The sequence below is a fragment of the Notolepis coatsorum genome (genome assembly GCF_963971535.1).
Source record: "Notolepis coatsorum genome assembly, chromosome: 1".
Classification (NCBI taxonomy): domain Eukaryota; kingdom Metazoa; phylum Chordata; class Actinopteri; order Aulopiformes; family Paralepididae; genus Notolepis; species Notolepis coatsorum.
Window position 1 is genome coordinate 300,672,465 of NC_140165.1, and position 18,727 is coordinate 300,691,191.

At 48.7% G+C, this 18,727-nt stretch overlaps 1 protein-coding gene across 1 annotated transcript in view; it reads right to left on the reverse strand.

Moving 5' to 3' along the window:
* The window catches only part of ca4b (carbonic anhydrase IV b), a gene marked incomplete at both ends in the record, with an annotated part of 28,539 nt that extends 10,406 nt beyond the window's left edge, over positions 1–18,133 (reverse strand). The window contains one exon of the mRNA XM_084310753.1: positions 18,070–18,133. Within this exon, the coding sequence (XP_084166879.1) occupies positions 18,070–18,133 (64 nt within the window). The remainder of the gene's footprint in view (positions 1–18,069) is intronic.
* Positions 18,134–18,727: the final 594 nt, after the last annotated feature.

An 18,727-nucleotide genomic window follows, 5' to 3' on the forward strand; every position in this document is an offset into this window, starting at 1 on the left:
TCACCTTGTTCTGCACTGACGGTTCACCTAGCATATCATACGTGAGACATTGTTTAGGCCTTCTGTCACGGGCAGACCTCCTAACCTCTGACTGGACTTGTTCTACCGGTGAGAGTGGAGGGGTTCGGAGATTGAGCTGGGCTACGGGGGAGTGAGCTTGGGGTTGGGGTTGGGCTATTGGAGAGTGAGCTTGGGAGTGGGGTTGGGGTATTGGAGAGTGAGCTTGGGGATGGGGTTGGGGTATTGGAGAGTGAGCTCGGGGGGTCTCCCTTTCTTCTTCTTCCCCTGATTCACTAACATCTCCCTCCGGTCTGGCCAAGACAGGCAAATTTCCATCCGTGTTTCCTCCCCTGTCGTCTTCACTCTCAGGGCACAGGCCTGGCATGACTTCAGGTCGTCGTTCACGGTGTCCAAGTGATCTTTCCTCTGTCCTTTCAACAGGTATCCTTAGCCAGTATCCTCTGTCACTGTCATCATCCGAATCACTGTCATTGCTGTCCCTTGTCTCTACTTGTCTTTGTGTGTCTGACATTCTTCCTTGTCTTGGTCTGTCATTCGTTTTCTTCGCAGGGACAGTTCTGGCTGGTGGTGGAGTCATTTCCACGGGCAAATCATTTACCAGCAGTAAGAGATTTCGGTGTAGTGTTCTGGTCTTTTTCTGGTCTCCATGTTCAGGGCAGACAATGTATACTGGACTCTCAGCGAGCTGGCTTTTGACCACGTAGATCGCCTTCTCCCAGTACGATCTCAACTTGCCTGGTCCTCCACGCTGACTGAGGTTTCTCACCAGAACTCTGTCTCCTGACTGCAGTACTACTCCTTTTGTTTTCTTGTCATAAGTTACTTTTCCTCTTGCACTGGACTTTTTGCTATGTTCACAAGCAATCCGATAGGCTTCAGACATCTTCTCAGCCCATTGCTCCGCGTATCCTCTGGGTGAGTACGGTTCCTCTTTCTTCGTTAACCCAAACAACAGGTAACCCGTTGATTCATGTTTGGTACAGTTGTACGCGTGTAACACATGCGGGAGGTGGTCCTTCCACCGCAATTTCTCATTTTCAGTCAATGTCCTCAACATCTGTAGTATGGTCCGATTGAGCCGCTCCGCTGGGTTGCTCTGTGGATGGTAGGGTGATGTTCTAGAGTGGCCGACCCCAGACAGCCGTTGCAGTGCTTGGAACAGTTTATTCTCAAATTCTCGACCCTGGTCGTGATGTAATTTCGAGGGATAACCGAATTTGGGTATAAAGTCATTAAAGATACGCTCTGCAGCTGTTTTCCCACTCTTGTTCTTGGTGGGGTATGCCTGGGCGAACCTAGTGAAATGGTCGATCACCACTAGGATATATTCATACCCTCCATGACTGGTTTCCAGATGTAGATAGTCGATACACACAAGTTCTAATGGGAAGTTGGAGGTAATGCTGCCCATGGGAGCTCGGACATGGGTGACCGGCTTCTTAGACTTGATACAAGGACATCTTCGGGTCACATATTCTTCAATCTCTCTGGACATGAAAGGCCAGTAGAATCTTTCTCTTGCGAGGTGGATCACTCTTTCTGTTCCAACATGACCCATCTCATTATGTAGATGTTTCAGGGCAAGTGTTCTATACTTTACAGGGAGGACCAACTGTTGGTATTGATTGGTCTTTCTGTAAAGGAGATCATTTTCAATATGTAATCTGCTCCATTCATGAAGTAGCTTTCGGGTTGCTGCGCTTACGGTTCTTCGTACGTCGTCTGACAATTTCGTGTTCGACTCTTTCAACTCCCTGATCGTGTTGATGGCTTGGTCCTCTTTTTGGGCCTTCACCAGTTCATCGTGACTGATTGTTTGTAGGTGTGGGTGAGACTGCTGGTTTGAGTCTGGGGACGCGATGTTGAGCGCCGCAACCCATGCCACGTCTTTCCTTTCAGCTGCTTGGCTTCCTTCCCACGTTGCTCGTACTGCTTCATTAGAGAGCTCTTCTGTGCAGGTCCTTTCATATCTCTCCATATCCAGGGGAAGGCGGGAAAGAGTGTCTGCATCTATGTTGGACTTTCCGGGTCTGTATTTGATGTCAAACCGGAAGTCTGCCAGTTCTCCAACCCACCGATGACCGACTGCATTGAGCTTGGCAGTACTCATTACATAGGTCAACGGGTTGTTGTCGGTGTAGATAGTAAAGTGTGGGGCATAATACAGGTAGTCACGGAATTTCACACACACAGCCCATTTCAATGCAAGGAACTCCAGTTTCCCACTGTGCATATGGTAATTTCGTTCGGCTGGTGACAATGTTCTTGACCCGTACCCGATGACTCTCAGTTTTCCATCTTGATGTTGATACAGAACAGCTCCCAGGCCTTGGTCGGAGGCATCCGTGTGCAACCTGAAGGGTAGGTTGAAATCAGGATATGCCAAGACAGGGGGGTTTGTGAGAAGGTCAATCAGTTGTTCAAGTGCTCTCTGCTGTTCCGTGGTCCACTCTATGGGCTCTCTGGAGGGCAACTGGGGGCGTTTGATGTTCTTACTCCGCGCTGGGGCTGGGGTCTTTCCTGGCTTGATTTGGAGTAGCTCGTAGATGGGTCTGGCAATTCGGGAAAAATCCTGAATGTATGAACGGAAATATCCCAGGAATCCTGTTATTTTCCTCACTTCGCAGACAGTTCTGGGTGTCTTACTTGACAGGGCTTTCACGGCTTCAATGTCTCGTGGGTCTATCTTGACCCCTTCTGCTGACACAAGGCGACCCACGTATCTGACTTCTTGCTTGAAGAGGTCACACTTCTCAGGTCTCAATTTCACTCCGTGACGTTGAAGGGCTTGGAGAACCTTGCGGAGGGTCTCTACATGTTCTTCAAATGTATTTGCGTAACAGAGTACGTCGTCAAGATACGGGATACAGCATTCGTCCCTGAGGGGACCTAGCATCTCCTCCATGCTCCGTTGGAACGTTGCAGGGGCATTCGAGAGTCCAAATGGGATGCGCACCCACTCGTAAAGACCCCATGGAGTGATGAAGGCGGTGAAGGGTCGTGAACCCTCGGCAACGAAGCCCTGGTGGTAGGCTTTCCCTTGGTCTAGGATACTAAACCAGGTATAGCCTCCAAGCGTGTCAGTCAGGTCTTGTATTCTAGGTAGTGGATGACGATCGGGCACAGTCTTTTTGTTCAGGAGGCGGTAGTCGATGCATAGCCGTAGGCTGCCGTCCTTCTTTCTGACGCAGACTACTGGGGCAGAATATGGAGACTTTGACTTGACTATCCAACCTTTCATTAACAGTTCCTGTATGTACTCTTTTACTTCTTTAAACAGTGGCTTTGGTACTGATGAGTACGTCTTCTGGACCGGGACAGTATCATGGAGAGCGATTGTCATCTGCAGGCTCGGGATGCACCCAATGTCACCACTGTCTTGTGCAAAGGACCCAGCCTCTTCACAAAGCATCCGGTTGACTATTGTCTGTTGTTCGTCGTCGAGGTGACTGAGATCGACGGGGGGTTTGAACAGGATGGAGCTGGGCACAGCTGACGTTGTAGCAGCACGGTTGGGGGGTACCGTAGGCTGGGAGATTTCAGGTGAGTAGGTTGGGATGGGGGTTTGCCGTGGGGAGTCTGTCGTGATGACTTTCCCAACACAATGGATGCTGCCCAGAGCTGTCTTCCTGGAGAGAGTGACGTTATGCCTTGTGTTGTTTCCCACAGGCACGGTGAGATACGGCTTCCTGGGGTTTTGCGCTTGCAGCAGGCCTTCTCCAACATCCAGTTCTGCCAGCGCTAAACTGCTGTCATCTGGTTCGAACAGGAAGGTGGGGTCAGACAGGTCCACGTGGGGGGGGATTTGGCACTTGACCCAGGCCACTTGACCGGCGGGGATGACAGTGGCTTGTTTACCTGTTCGTAGGCGACCAACCTGGACAGGGGGTCTGTCAGTCTGGATATAACTCACCAGGAGTTCTGCCTTCTCGGCTGGTATCACCATGGCGTTACAGAGCAGGCTGGTGAGAGTTGGGATCAGTCTTCCAGGTTGTTCCTGTATCATCACTTCCAGCACATTAAAACCCAGTAGGGGTCTCTCAAGGACAAGGCTGCTTACAAGGAAAGGCACAGTGATTGACAGGTTAGGATCTTCATTCCCCTTTAAGTTCACTGTAAGGGCCACCCAACCATCAAATGGGAGGACCTCACCGTTTACCGCGTAGACTTTCAACTCCTCTTCTTCTTCGATGATTTCGCTAAGGGGTCTGACTGGCATGTCAGGTAAGTATCTATTCTTCCAAGTTCTGTCAATCATGCTTACTTGGGCCCCTGTATCAAGCAGGGCTTGGACTGCTAAACCGTTTAGGTTACAATGGGTGAGAGCTCTTCTCCCTACGAGCTTGGCGAGGCATTCACTCTTAGTGTTTGGTAAATTAGGGGGGTCTGTGTGCTTCTGTATCTGGTTTACCGTCTTGGTTCCTGTTCTAGGTGCAGTCTTCTCCTCTCTTACTCTTTCCTTCTCAGGCTCACTAGTACGACGGTTGTCAGTTTGGGACAGTAAAGGGGAACCGGTCAATGGTTGTCCTCTTGCAGTGACCGGCCTCAGTTTCCCTGACATGGTGGTCTCTTTTGGCAGCCTAACGCTCTATGGCCTTCTTCGCCACAATGGAAACAGTGAGGGCAATTAGGTAAATTCTGTGCTACACATTTGCTACAGCCATATGGCCTGTCCCTCTGCCTATTTATCCTCCCTGTTCTGACCTGGGACTGTTGTTGCAGGAGATCCACTAGATTGGTAAGTTTCTCTACTTTCTCTGTTAACTGCTGGATCGGGTCTAGTTTAAGTTTCTTTCCTGTATTTTCTTCCCTAGTGGGGGGGGGGGACACTGTGCTCCCTTCACCTCAGCACCTGCACTATGTACATGGGGGGGTCTATTGCGATTGGTAGGCCCTAACCGTCGCTGTCTTTCACTCTCATCGCTCATGACCTTTTTCATCTGTCTGAGAATGGCCTCATCAGGTACTCTGTCTTCAAGTAAGGGTTTGAGTTCCCTACGAATGTCATCATGTTTGTGTCCTAAACCTTGATATACAGTGTGGAGAAAGACATCCTGAACGGTTTGTTCGTTGTACTTAACGTCAGTAGCAGCATATTTTGATGCTAGTAAAATCTTCTGCTTGAGTCCTATGACTCTATACAAAAACTGCTGTGGTGTTTCACTATCCTTTTGCTTTGTACACATGAGTTCTTGAAACAACTCGGTATTACTTTGTTCACCGAGGTGAGAATGGAGAAAACCCTTCAGCTCATCGATAGTCAAATCGTCTTTTACCATTAACATATCCTTAAAGCTGCCAGCTTTGATCACTCTCAAGACTGCTCTAACAACCTCTGCATCGCTGAATTGCTCCTTCAGACCTTCGTCGATCTGTTTGCAGACACTGTTGTAACTAATGTCTGATCCCTGGTCTCCTATCTGACCTCCCTGGAGCTTAAACTCCCTGCGGTGAAGGTACGACAGTTCTCTTAAAGATATTAGTTTATCTGGCGACACACCAGGGGTTTCCTGTTTACTTTCGGTGTCTGGTACACTCTTATTCAATGGCACAGCCTGAGCTGTGGGTGGTAGTACACTGGGCAGGCACTGTAAAACCTGGTTGCTTACTTTTGGAGTGGGCACACCCTCAATGGTTTCACTTACATCATAAAAGACGCTAATGGGGTCGACTGGTACTGCATCACTTTGACTGGTGGACCGTAGGCCCTCGGTTTTACCCTCTGCTAGACCCACCACCTCACTCTGCATAAGTCCATCAGTCACATCTTTTATCTGTAATAAATAAGACAACCCTGTATCCTCTAACTCCAGTAAAACCTTACTGTACAGGTAGTCGTTGATAAAGTTGAAGCACCCCTCCACGTCGTCTACGGTAAGGTGGGTTCGGTCAGACGTCTCCAGTCCTGGTATCAGTTCCAATGCCTCGGCAATGCGAAACAGTTCATCCGCAGGTAGAGTGAGCAGGCTCTTCTTGATGTCCCACACCAAGCTTTTCCTCTCGCTGTCTCCCATGGCTGCTTCCCGATTCCTCGCACTTGGCTCTCAGTTCAGGATCACTGTGACGACTTTCCGTGGTGGGTGGATCTCCTCTACACGACACCGGTCTTCCTTCTCGTCAGGTAGAGTAGTGGACGCAGCTCTCGTTGTCGTCTGGCATCAGATGAGGCACTTCACTGCTGTCGATACTGCGCAGATCAATCCCTCATTCGACGACCTTTACACCGGGCGTTGGTTCCTGGTTCATCGGGTCGCGGTTGGTCCAGGTGTCAAGATCTCTGGATCAGCTCCCATCCAGCAGGTGGCGCTGATCCCGGACGAGCCCCCAATAAACTGTTACAGGTACCAGGATATGGCACCTGATAGCAGATATATGTTTAACCTATGAAACAGGTTGTAGTTAATCATTTGACAAAGGAAGGTGCAGACACGATGTTACTGACTCTGGGTCCTCCCGGTTGTCTTTTAACAACGTTTATTTATTCCACAGAATAATCAATCAATCATTGTATCATCATTGTATCATCATTGTATCATCATTGTATAATCATTGTATCATCATTGTATAATCATCCAGTTCAATTAGTTACATTACTTTACTACATTCAATTATAATCCCATACTTGTTATTAATTCAAAAGCATATTCATCATTGCAACACACATTCTACCCGTTTAGGATACCCTGGTTCACTTCAATAGCATTTTCCTTTTAAATGTAGTTATCCAGTATTATATACTGTACATTGTGATTACTTATGTCTTTATACATATTTGGCGTCTTAAATATAAGCATGTGAGAAGAGAAACATTATCCTGTTAACCTCTGTCTAGACATGTCTAGGCATGTTGGAAGGGACCATCGTATGTCTTTTAACCAACACTGTCATTCTCATTGTCTGTCAAACAATTCCTTAAATCACCAATAAGTGTTACCTTTATCATCAGTCATATCCACTATTCTCTAGTATACAGAAATACCTCCACACCTCAGTGTTACCCCTAGTTGTGTTCCGGTCTCAAGTTCTATTGAAACTCAAATGTGCAATGCAAGTGCATTTATATATATATATATGTATCGGGCCGTTCTCAACCCTACTAGGAATTTGCTAAACCGTGACCATGGTATAACTCAAGGGAATAGATTTATATTTACATTTAACGGAGGGCGCAATAGAGAGAGAGAGAGAGAGAGAGAGAGAGAGAGAGAGAGAGAGAGAGAGAGAGAGAGAGAGAGAGAGAGAGAGAGAGAGAGAGAGAGAGAGAGAGACACGCTCCGGTGTTTAGCCATCTCCCAAGTAGTGTAAGCTAAAGTAATTTCCCTCTAACCATCTTGTACACAATATACACATTTACTACACAGCAATTCAACCCAAAACAGTATGTATTTCAAAACATAAACCTTTATAATCCCCTTGGAGATACTTAACTTTGACACGTTAGTGCTTAAATGGACAATTGTGTTCCAACACTATTTAAATGTACCAACGAAACGTGGCGCCATCAATAGACGGTCTGCTTCTCAACCACGTTACTTGTCGTCTTAAACTTCTTAAACTTGACTCAAACATCGACAATAGTTACTTAATTTGAACCCTCGACATTGCATGTATCCTTGTTAACCTTTATGTGTGTTTTGTAGTATATTACCCACCTATGAAACAGGTTGTAGTTAATCATTTGACAAAGGAAGGTGCAGACACGATGTTACTGACTCTGGGTCCTCCCGGTTGTGAGGCTGAGATCGCCTCGTGCGTCCCTAAGCACACCGTACGGTTCCCTGGAAGGCGAAGCCACTAAACACCAGTCCTATACCGCCACCTATTGACCAGATTATGTTAATGTCTCCCATTACATATAAATGACTGTTCTACCTTGTTTCTGACATGATACCACTTCTAGTGGGCATCACATATACAATGTAACACGTTATTATAATTTTCTTTTAATAAATTGGTTATAAAGCATTATTTGGCTTTATACCTCTGTCCTGCCGCATCACACCGTGATCATGTATCAATTGATCACCCTCTTGTGTAAATATACATTACACAGTAATTCAATAACATTGAAGTGTTGTCTATATACCTTTTCATTCAAATGCCATTGCTAGGGGAACAGCTTTGTCCTATATTTACTTCTCGTCAGATACTGTATTATCAAACATTGCAACAGGAAACACAAATGGGGCCATTTAGAAGGTTTATATTGTCAAGTTGAAAAGGTCTATAAGAATTGCATTATAATAATTACATTTTGGCCATTTTAGGTTGTAGCACCAACTGAATCTGACAGAGAAACATGTCAGTGCAAGACACACGAGAACCTGCAGTTCATGTCTAGCTACTAGCCTTTTCAGTAGTGAGCTACCTGAAAATACCCCTTCGTGTTACACTCCCAGACCAGCCCAAGTCTGGGAGAGTCAACACCACAGTGTGAATAATGCGTCTCACTGTCCCAGACAAGGAACAGACAGTATGAATGATGTGAACAGTGGTATCATAGCGCCATCTAGTGATCACCTACAGATGATGCACGCTGTGGTGATAAATCTCCTGAACTGTATGCTGTCGTTGCATTTATTGTTGATGTTACAATTGTTATCTGTTTAGGTTGTTCTCTGTGTTTGTATCTCTGATTCTGTGGGTTGTATAGCCTAGTCCTTGTTCCTGTTGTGTTTGATGTGTTTGATTATGGTATTAGTTCTTATTTCCTTCTTCCCCCAGCTGTCGTGCATTATTAATTAGTGTTAATTAGTGTCAGTATTTATTGCTTGTGGTTTGTTGGGATGGGTATGGCGTCATTCCTCCTTGTTACCTGTTCCTGTGTTGTCTTTGTCAAACGTCGTCCTTGCCCTGTAGTTGTGTTCTGTCTAAAGTAAGTGTATATTAGTTTTCTGTTTTATTGCTCTTTTATTTTGTGTGTTCAGTCCATTTTCTGGTTAGGTTTTGTTTTGTATTTAGAGCCAGCGCGGTTGTGCCTATTGTTTGTGCTTGAATGTACGTCACGTTGCTAAGTAAAAGCTCTTTAAATCGTGACCGTCGTCTCCTGCCTCATATCCCTGCTCACTCTCGTCCTGCTGCCTTGGGTTCTACCTCCACCTTACCCTGTCGCAACACCTTCGGATGTATATATATTTTTTATGATCTTTTTTTTCTTCTTACACAGTACTTGTTACAAAGGGTCAGATTAAACCGAATATATATATTTATTGCCTGAGATCCCATGTATAATATTTGTATATCATTTGATATCCCTTGTATATTCTTTGTACATATACACGGAATATCCCTTTACCTGGTACAGGACAGACCATAATATTCGTTCTCCTATTGGAAGCGATCCCCTAGGCGCCAGTGACTTACCCCCTAGAGCTGACTTGAAAGCTACCGACATGACTTGTCTTAACATGCCCGCTTCTGCCCATGAATACGGCTACCGAAAGCAGAGCGGCACTATTTGTCCACCGTACGTATAAATATGACCAGCGAATACAGAACTTCCTTTTCAGTTCGCCTTCAGTTCAGTCTGGTTCAGTTACCAAGTAAAGCCTTACCCACTACGCAACGTGCGGTACAGCAGGGCTCGTATTGCCTCAAATAGAGTCGTGTTTATCCTACTACGTTTGTTTAACGTATCGTTCGCTCCTTGCTAGTAAAAGCCTTCATTACGAGTCAAAGACCACGTGAAGTGAGTAATTGTGCGTCTACATAGAGCACTTATTGCCGCGTGCTAATAAGGATAGTAACGTCAAGTTCAATTGTGAACCACCGCGCACCACGGAGGATACCTACACCGGTGATTGCAGAGCCACCTGGCAGGATTATTATTCTTCATTCTTCACCAAGCGGCTGGAGCAGAGAACCGTCTACACCCACTGCTGTGGGATCTACACCGGCCCGTGAGGACATCACTCGAGCCCGTCTCTGTCGGAGCAGAGACTCCACGGCTTCATCGGCGTGGCGCGCACCCTGGGATTACCACTGCCTTTCCCCGCTGACTCAGGGAGCAATATACCGTCTCCAGGTGCCTATTGAAGCTCCCTTTGGAACCATTGACTTGCATAGAGCATTGCCTCCCCCTGCTGGCTTACAACCGGTAGTACACCCCTTCCCAGAGTACAATAGAGAATTCCTAATATTCAGTATTGACTTGCCTACGCACATTCTTTGCCTTATAAGCGCAACAAAGTAACGTATATTTGTATTCTTATCTGTAATAAATATTCTAAACAAGTATTTGTGTGGAAACCGTGTTATTGTGGAGAAGTTCGCATCATATACCTGTGTACGGTATTGGCCAGTAATGTACATAAGACGGTAGTAGTTTAATGATACTAATACTTGATTAATACAGTCAGGGAATTGTACCCCTCAGTTACAGTACTGTATATTTGTATGTCATAAATGTCTTGATGTGAGGTTTTGCCCGCTGCTCACTACCTTTTCTCTGTCTTCTTTAAGCCTACTGTTAGGAATTCCCTATTCTCTGTCTTCTTTAAGCCTACTGTTAGGAATTCCCTACTCACTCTCTCTAGCCCCCACCCTCTTGTTCCTTACCCTTAGTGGCCACACCTGTTTGATATTCTATTATCTCTCGCACCTGTGGTGGCAGGCTAATTAGTCCCCCTGTGGGCTTTAAATACCAGGGCGCTTCCCCTCGTTTTGGCGTGGGGTCGTGTTGTATACTTGCCGAGTCATATTCTCTAAACATCTAGACTCTTTCGGGAGATCCTCTGTCTGCCTATTCTGTTCCATTCTCCGGCGTCGAGATGTTTGCTCCAGCCTTCGCCAGCTGTCGCCGTTGCCTGTGGGGGAGACTGGTCTGCGCTCCCTGTACTTCCACGGGAGGCACCCCAGCGTTCCACTACAGACCCCCGCGCAGCTGTTCGTCCTGACGCACATCCAGACCAGCGCAGACGCTCTCCAGACCAGCGCGCAACGCGCATCTTCCAAGGACGCTCGAGCTTGGCACGCTCTCCAGACCAGCGCGCAACGCGCATCTTCCAAGGACGCTCGAGCTTGGCACGCTCTCCAGACCAGCGCGCAACGCGCATCTTCCAAGAACCCTCGAGCTTGGCACGCTCTCCAGACCAGCGCGCAACGCGCATCTTCCAAGGACGCTCGAGCTTGGCACGCTCTCCAGACCAGCGCGCAACGCGCATCTTCCAAGAACCTTCGAGCTTGGCACGCTCCTCCGTATCAGCGCACTGACGCGCATCTTCCAGACCTTCGAGCTTGGCACGCTCCTCCGTACCAGCGCACTGACGCGCATCTTCCAGACCTTCGAGCTTGGCACGCTCCTCCGTACCAGCGCACTGACGCGCATCTTCCAGACCTTCGAGCTTGGCACGCTCCTCCGTACCAGCGCACAGACGCGCATCTTCCAGACCTTCGAGCTCGGCACACTCCTCCTCGCAGACGCACCCCGAGGCGTCTCCCTGTTCCGACGCGCACACCAAGGTGTGGCGCGCACTCTGTTCCTCGGCTCCGACAGCGGCAACCCGGTGGACGACATCCTCGCCATCGCCACTGTTCCGACGCGCACACCAAGGTGTGGCGCGCACTCTGTTCCTCGGCTCCGACAGCGGCTACCCGGTGGACGACATCCTCGCCATCGCCACTGTTCCGACGCGCACACCAAGGTGTGGCGCGCACTCTGTACCTCGGCTCCGACAGCGGCTACCCGGTGGACGACATCCTCGCCATCGCCACTGTTCCGACGCGCACACCAAGGTGTGGCGCGCACTCTGTTCCTCGGCTCGGACAGCCAGCCACCCGGTGGCGTTGCCCTCGCCCCGTTGCTGTCCCTGTACCTTTACGCATACGCCTGGGTGAGTTTTGATTGTGATGTCACTCACTCAGCGTAGTGCCCTTGCCCCCGTTCCCGTTGCTGTCCCTGTACCTTTACGCATACGCCTGGGTGAGTTTTGATTGTGATGTCACTCACTCAGCGTAGTGCCCTTGCCCCCGTTCCCGCTGCTGTTCCTGTACCTTTACGCATACGCCTGGGTGAGTTTTGATTGTGATGTCACTCACTCAGCGTAATGCCCCTTGCCCTCGTCCCGCTGCTGTTTCCCAGCGTATTGCCTCTGTTTTTGGTTCTCACTTAGAATAGTATTTTTGGACTTTACATCTCCCCCTGTGTGTTTGTCACACGAAGATATTATTACTTTGTTCACTTTGTTATTTGGACTGTTCTGCACCTGCTCTGTTTTTTCCCTTTTGTGCATTAACTATCTCCTCTGTCCTGCAGAGCGGCCCAGACGATTTCCACCAGTCCTCCCAGTTCCTCCCTGTTCCCCAGCCCGCCTCCGCGGGCCTCAGTCCCCTTCTAGTTCCACCTAGTTCCTGGTCCCAAGTTCTCCCTTTCTAGTTCCACCTAGTTCCTGTTCCCTCGTTCTCCCCTTTCTAGTTCCACCTAGTTCCTGGTCCCAAGTTCTCCCTTTCTAGTTCCACCTAGTTCCTGTTCCCTAGTTCTCCCCTTTCTAGTTCCACCTAGTTCCTGGTCCCAAGTTCTCCCCTTCTAGTTCCACCTAGTTCCTTGTCCCTAGTTCCCCTAGTCCCCGTTTCTCCTGTTCCCTAGCTCTCCTAGTCCCTAGTCCTCTCTCCCTAGTTCTCCTTGTCCCTGGTTTACCTAGTCTCTAGTTCCTCTGTCCCAAGGCGTTCCCTTAACCTTCCCTTAGGCGTTCCCTTACTTTCCCTTAGTGTTCCCTTTTCCTGCCCGCCTCTTAAAGGCACCTTTCCTTCCCCTCATATTATATTCCTGTATTTGTGATTCTCCCTTAAAGGGACAGTGCCCTTTTCCCTGTATTTCCCTGTTGTTCAATAAATATCTGTTTCTTGGCAAACCATCATACCTGTCTTGTGTTGTGCGATTGGGGTCGGTTACAAACCATAACAGTACGACCCCACCAAATCGACGACCCCAGCCAGCACAGACGGTGTATGTTGAGTTTGCCTTTTTTTTTCTTGTTCCCTCTAGCTCCCCTGTTAGCTTGTTAGTCTCCCCTCTAGCTCCCCTGTTAGCCCTGTTAGCCTCCCTGTTTGCCCAGTTTAGCTTCCCTGTTAGTCCTGTTTAGCTCCCTTGTTAGCCTGTTACTCCCCTGTTTAGCTTGTTAGTCTCCCCGGTTAGCTCCCCTGTTTGCTTCCCGTTTTGCCCTGTTTGACCCCCCTGTAGCTAGCCATGCCCTGGCGGCTAACCCAGTTTCCCTCTGCATGGCCCCGGTCTGCTAGCTTGGCCCCGGCTGTTAGCACAGCCTCTATGTTAATGCAGCCTTGCAGCTGGCATAGGCCCTGTAGCTAGCCAGGCCCAAGCAGCTAACCCGGTCCCTCTGCATGGCCTCCACTTTTTTGTGTAGTTTATCCCACTGCTAGGACTGCCCTTTCAGCTAGCAAGGTCAGTTTTTCTCACACAGCTAGGACTGTCCTTCCAGCTAGCTTGTGCTCTCATGCTGGTCCAGCCCTGTCTGCCAGCCTAGCTCCGGCAGCTAGCGCAGCCTCTATGTTGATGTAGCAGTACAGCTAGCATAGGCCCTGTAGCTATCAGTGCCCTGGCAGCTAACCTTCCCTCTGCTAGCCCTTTCCCGGTGCTACCATGGTTACCCCTTAGCTACCCTGCTTGCCCCTCAGTTCCTCTAGACCCAGTTCCTCTAGACCAGTTCTCTAGACCAGTTCTCTAAACCAGTTCTCTAGACCAGTTCTCTAGCCCGGTTCTCTAGCCCAGTCCTCTAGACTAGTTCTCTAGACCCAGTTCCTCTAGACCAGTTCCCCCAGTTTGCCCCTCTGCTACCCTAGTTACCCCTCGGCGACCCTGTTTCTTTTGCTAGCCCCACTCTTGTGGTGGCTTCCCCTGCTGGCTTGGCCAGTACCTTTTGTTTTTGTCTTGTTTTGCCCCCTGCCACTCTGTCTGTATTTGTTTTGGGTCGCCGGGTGGCTCCCGTTGGAGGGGGGGATACTGTGAGGTTTTGCCCGCTGCTCACTACCTTTTCTCTGTCTTCTTTAAGCCTACTGTTAGGAATTCCCTATTCTCTGTCTTCTTTAAGCCTACTGTTAGGAATTCCCTACTCACTCTCTCTAGCCCCCACCCTCTTGTTCCTTACCCTTAGTGGCCACACCTGTTTGATATTCTATTATCTCTCGCACCTGTGGTGGCAGGCTAATTAGTCCCCCTGTGGGCTTTAAATACCAGGGCGCTTCCCCTCGTTTTGGCGTGGGGTCGTGTTGTATACTTGCCGAGTCATATTCTCTAAACATCTAGACTCTTTCGGGAGATCCTCTGTCTGCCTATTCTGTTCCATTCTCCGGCGTCGAGATGTTTGCTCCAGCCTTCGCCAGCTGTCGCCGTTGCCTGTGGGGGAGACTGGTCTGCGCTCCCTGTACTTCCACGGGAGGCACCCCAGCGTTCCACTACAGACCCCCGCGCAGCTGTTCGTCCTGACGCACATCCAGACCAGCGCAGACGCTCTCCAGACCAGCGCGCAACGCGCATCTTCCAAGGACGCTCGAGCTTGGCACGCTCTCCAGACCAGCGCGCAACGCGCATCTTCCAAGGACGCTCGAGCTTGGCACGCTCTCCAGACCAGCGCGCAACGCGCATCTTCCAAGAACCCTCGAGCTTGGCACGCTCTCCAGACCAGCGCGCAACGCGCATCTTCCAAGGACGCTCGAGCTTGGCACGCTCTCCAGACCAGCGCGCAACGCGCATCTTCCAAGAACCTTCGAGCTTGGCACGCTCCTCCGTATCAGCGCACTGACGCGCATCTTCCAGACCTTCGAGCTTGGCACGCTCCTCCGTACCAGCGCACTGACGCGCATCTTCCAGACCTTCGAGCTTGGCAAGCTCCTCCGTACCAGCGCACTGACGCGCATCTTCCAGACCTTCGAGCTTGGCACGCTCCTCCGTACCAGCGCACAGACGCGCATCTTCCAGACCTTCGAGCTCGGCACACTCCTCCTCGCAGACGCACCCCGAGGCGTCTCCCTGTTCCGACGCGCACACCAAGGTGTGGCGCGCACTCTGTTCCTCGGCTCCGACAGCGGCAACCCGGTGGACGACATCCTCGCCATCGCCACTGTTCCGACGCGCACACCAAGGTGTGGCGCGCACTCTGTTCCTCGGCTCCGACAGCGGCTACCCGGTGGACGACATCCTCGCCATCGCCACTGTTCCGACGCGCACACCAAGGTGTGGCGCGCACTCTGTACCTCGGCTCCGACAGCGGCTACCCGGTGGACGACATCCTCGCCATCGCCACTGTTCCGACGCGCACACCAAGGTGTGGCGCGCACTCTGTTCCTCGGCTCGGACAGCCAGCCACCCGGTGGCGTTGCCCTCGCCCCGTTGCTGTCCCTGTACCTTTACGCATACGCCTGGGTGAGTTTTGATTGTGATGTCACTCACTCAGCGTAGTGCCCTTGCCCCCGTTCCCGTTGCTGTCCCTGTACCTTTACGCATACGCCTGGGTGAGTTTTGATTGTGATGTCACTCACTCAGCGTAGTGCCCTTGCCCCCGTTCCCGCTGCTGTTCCTGTACCTTTACGCATACGCCTGGGTGAGTTTTGATTGTGATGTCACTCACTCAGCGTAATGCCCCTTGCCCTCGTCCCGCTGCTGTTTCCCAGCGTATTGCCTCTGTTTTTGGTTCTCACTTAGAATAGTATTTTTGGACTTTACATCTCCCCCTGTGTGTTTGTCACACGAAGATATTATTACTTTGTTCACTTTGTTATTTGGACTGTTCTGCACCTGCTCTGTTTTTTCCCTTTTGTGCATTAACTATCTCCTCTGTCCTGCAGAGCGGCCCAGACGATTTCCACCAGTCCTCCCAGTTCCTCCCTGTTCCCCAGCCCGCCTCCGCGGGCCTCAGTCCCCTTCTAGTTCCACCTAGTTCCTGGTCCCAAGTTCTCCCTTTCTAGTTCCACCTAGTTCCTGTTCCCTCGTTCTCCCCTTTCTAGTTCCACCTAGTTCCTGGTCCCAAGTTCTCCCTTTCTAGTTCCACCTAGTTCCTGTTCCCTAGTTCTCCCCTTTCTAGTTCCACCTAGTTCCTGGTCCCAAGTTCTCCCCTTCTAGTTCCACCTAGTTCCTTGTCCCTAGTTCCCCTAGTCCCCGTTTCTCCTGTTCCCTAGCTCTCCTAGTCCCTAGTCCTCTCTCCCTAGTTCTCCTTGTCCCTGGTTTACCTAGTCTCTAGTTCCTCTGTCCCAAGGCGTTCCCTTAACCTTCCCTTAGGCGTTCCCTTACTTTCCCTTAGTGTTCCCTTTTCCTGCCCGCCTCTTAAAGGCACCTTTCCTTCCCCTCATATTATATTCCTGTATTTGTGATTCTCCCTTAAAGGGACAGTGCCCTTTTCCCTGTATTTCCCTGTTGTTCAATAAATATCTGTTTCTTGGCAAACCATCATACCTGTCTTGTGTTGTGCGATTGGGGTCGGTTACAAACCATAACACTTGATGAATTGAAAATGGAGGACCCTGATGTAAACAAGACGAAAGTATTGTTCTGGTCTGCATCCTCTTAGCAGTTGTTTGTATTGAACCGTACTGTATTGTACCCATTCTGCAATCTGTTAATAAAGTTTTCAATCAATCAATCAATCAAGCTTCTGTCCACTAAAGATGTAGAGAAGATGGCAGATACCATCATCTGCGATCCCAATGTGAAGGATTGTGCCTATGGTGTTTGTGGAGTGCCAATTCACTGCTGTTCCTTTGGTTAGGCCTGTGACAACAAATCCTATTGGTCTCACTCAGTGTTCTACTGAGGTCAATGAAGATGAAGAAATGTCTCTTGTGACAGTCAAAAAAGAGATGATGTTGACAGAGGATAAAGCAGTAGACCAGTTCCAAGATCGAATGGCAAGATTTCGGCAACATATCTTTTTTACTGCTGTGAAGCACTTTGAACTGCAATTTCTGTATGAAAAGTGCTATACAAAGGAAGTTATTATTTTTTTTATTTTATTATTATATTAATATTATATTTATATATTCATCTTCCGGTTGTCCGCAAGGGAGAAACTTGCAGACAATGAATGCCTTATTCATGTTGACTTAAGTGAGAATTATGGCTGCAAGCCAAGTACACAAATGAGGTTCAGTCAACTTTGGGGGATTCCATCAGCAAGCCACCCTCCACACTGGTGTTCTGTACACATCCTCCCAGTCACCTCTGAGCTTTTGTTCCATCTCCCTTTCTCGGAGGCACGACCCATTGGCCATCTGGGCCCACCTGTACCCGGTGCTGGATATGGTAAAGGAGAAGTTCCCCCTATAGTGCAACGGCTGCACTTCTTCAGCGACGGGCCAGTGACACAGTACAAGCAAAAGGGGGATTTCTTCAAATTTCAAATTTCTTCAAGTGACAAATAAAACTCTTGACTTGACTTGACTTGAGTGTGGAGGAAATGCTGCCGGTAAGTGGAAATGGTTATGTTCTGTACACAGGGTTTGCTGTATGTTGTGATAGTGGGTAAGGTGCCTTTAAGAGTGTGTGTGACTATTATGGGATGCTGCTGACGTTACGGGCAGAGCGTGCGCTGATAAGAAGTAGTGTTATCTGTGTCATGAGACTTGAGTAAAGTTGTTGTTCTGACATTGAAACTGTGTGCGTGTACAGTCTTTCCACACACAACAGAAATGTATTGATAAGTAATGAAGTATTCTGTACAAACCTTAAAGGGATTGAAGTGTATACTGATACAGTACTTACCTAAAATGTTGCAATGAATCATTACAATTATGAATACAATATATTAAGTAACCTATATACTTACCTGAAATACAATCAAGGCAGAATGATTAGACTTGCTTTCATGGATAACCTGATAAGCCATGACCTTGTTCTATTATCAGTTACCCCCTTTGACTGCTGTCAAAGGGACAATGAAGATCCATCAGATCATGAGCACCTCTCAAAATAAAGTAACCTGTCTCTGTCAACAGGAGAACGGGGTTATGGATTGCCCATGCTTTCAGCTCAAAGAAGCAACTCTGCAAGATGTGGCTCCAGATGTCCATACCACTGAACCCATGTGGCATCCAGTCCAGGGTTACAATCTCGCGGGGTCGGGGTTGCTAGGCCCGACACGCCGGGCGAGGAATCGGATGGTGGCCCCATGAAGACGCAGCCTCCCAGGCTGAACTCCGCGGGGACACCAGGGCCGGGGGTCCTCCTCACACGAGAGGGGCCCGCCACGGCCTCCGGGCGGCTCAAACTCCCCACTGCACGCCGCGAGGGCTCACCTGACTGCCATGACAGCCGGTCCAGGGAACCCCCGCGATGAGCGGTGGAGGCCAAGCGATGGAAGCGCTGGTGGCGTTGTCATCTCTAAACTAAATTCACACTAATAACTATCTCTAACTCTCAAACTGCAGGATGCTTCTGAGCAAAACACTTTAGAATGAAAGAACGACAGGGTCCTCATGGGGTGGGGGCTGTGGCTGTCGAGATGGGGGAGGATGGAGGCTCAGGATGTTTCACTTTATAGTATATATATTTTTTTCTTTCTTTTCCTTTATATATTTAATTTATATTATAACTATTTTATTTGCATTAATTTGATTTAATGTAATTGTCTTGTCATTATTATTATTATTATTATTATTATTATTATTATTATTATTATTATTATTATTATTATTATTATTATTATTATTATTATTATTATTATTATATTATTATTATTATTATTATTATTATTATTATTATTAT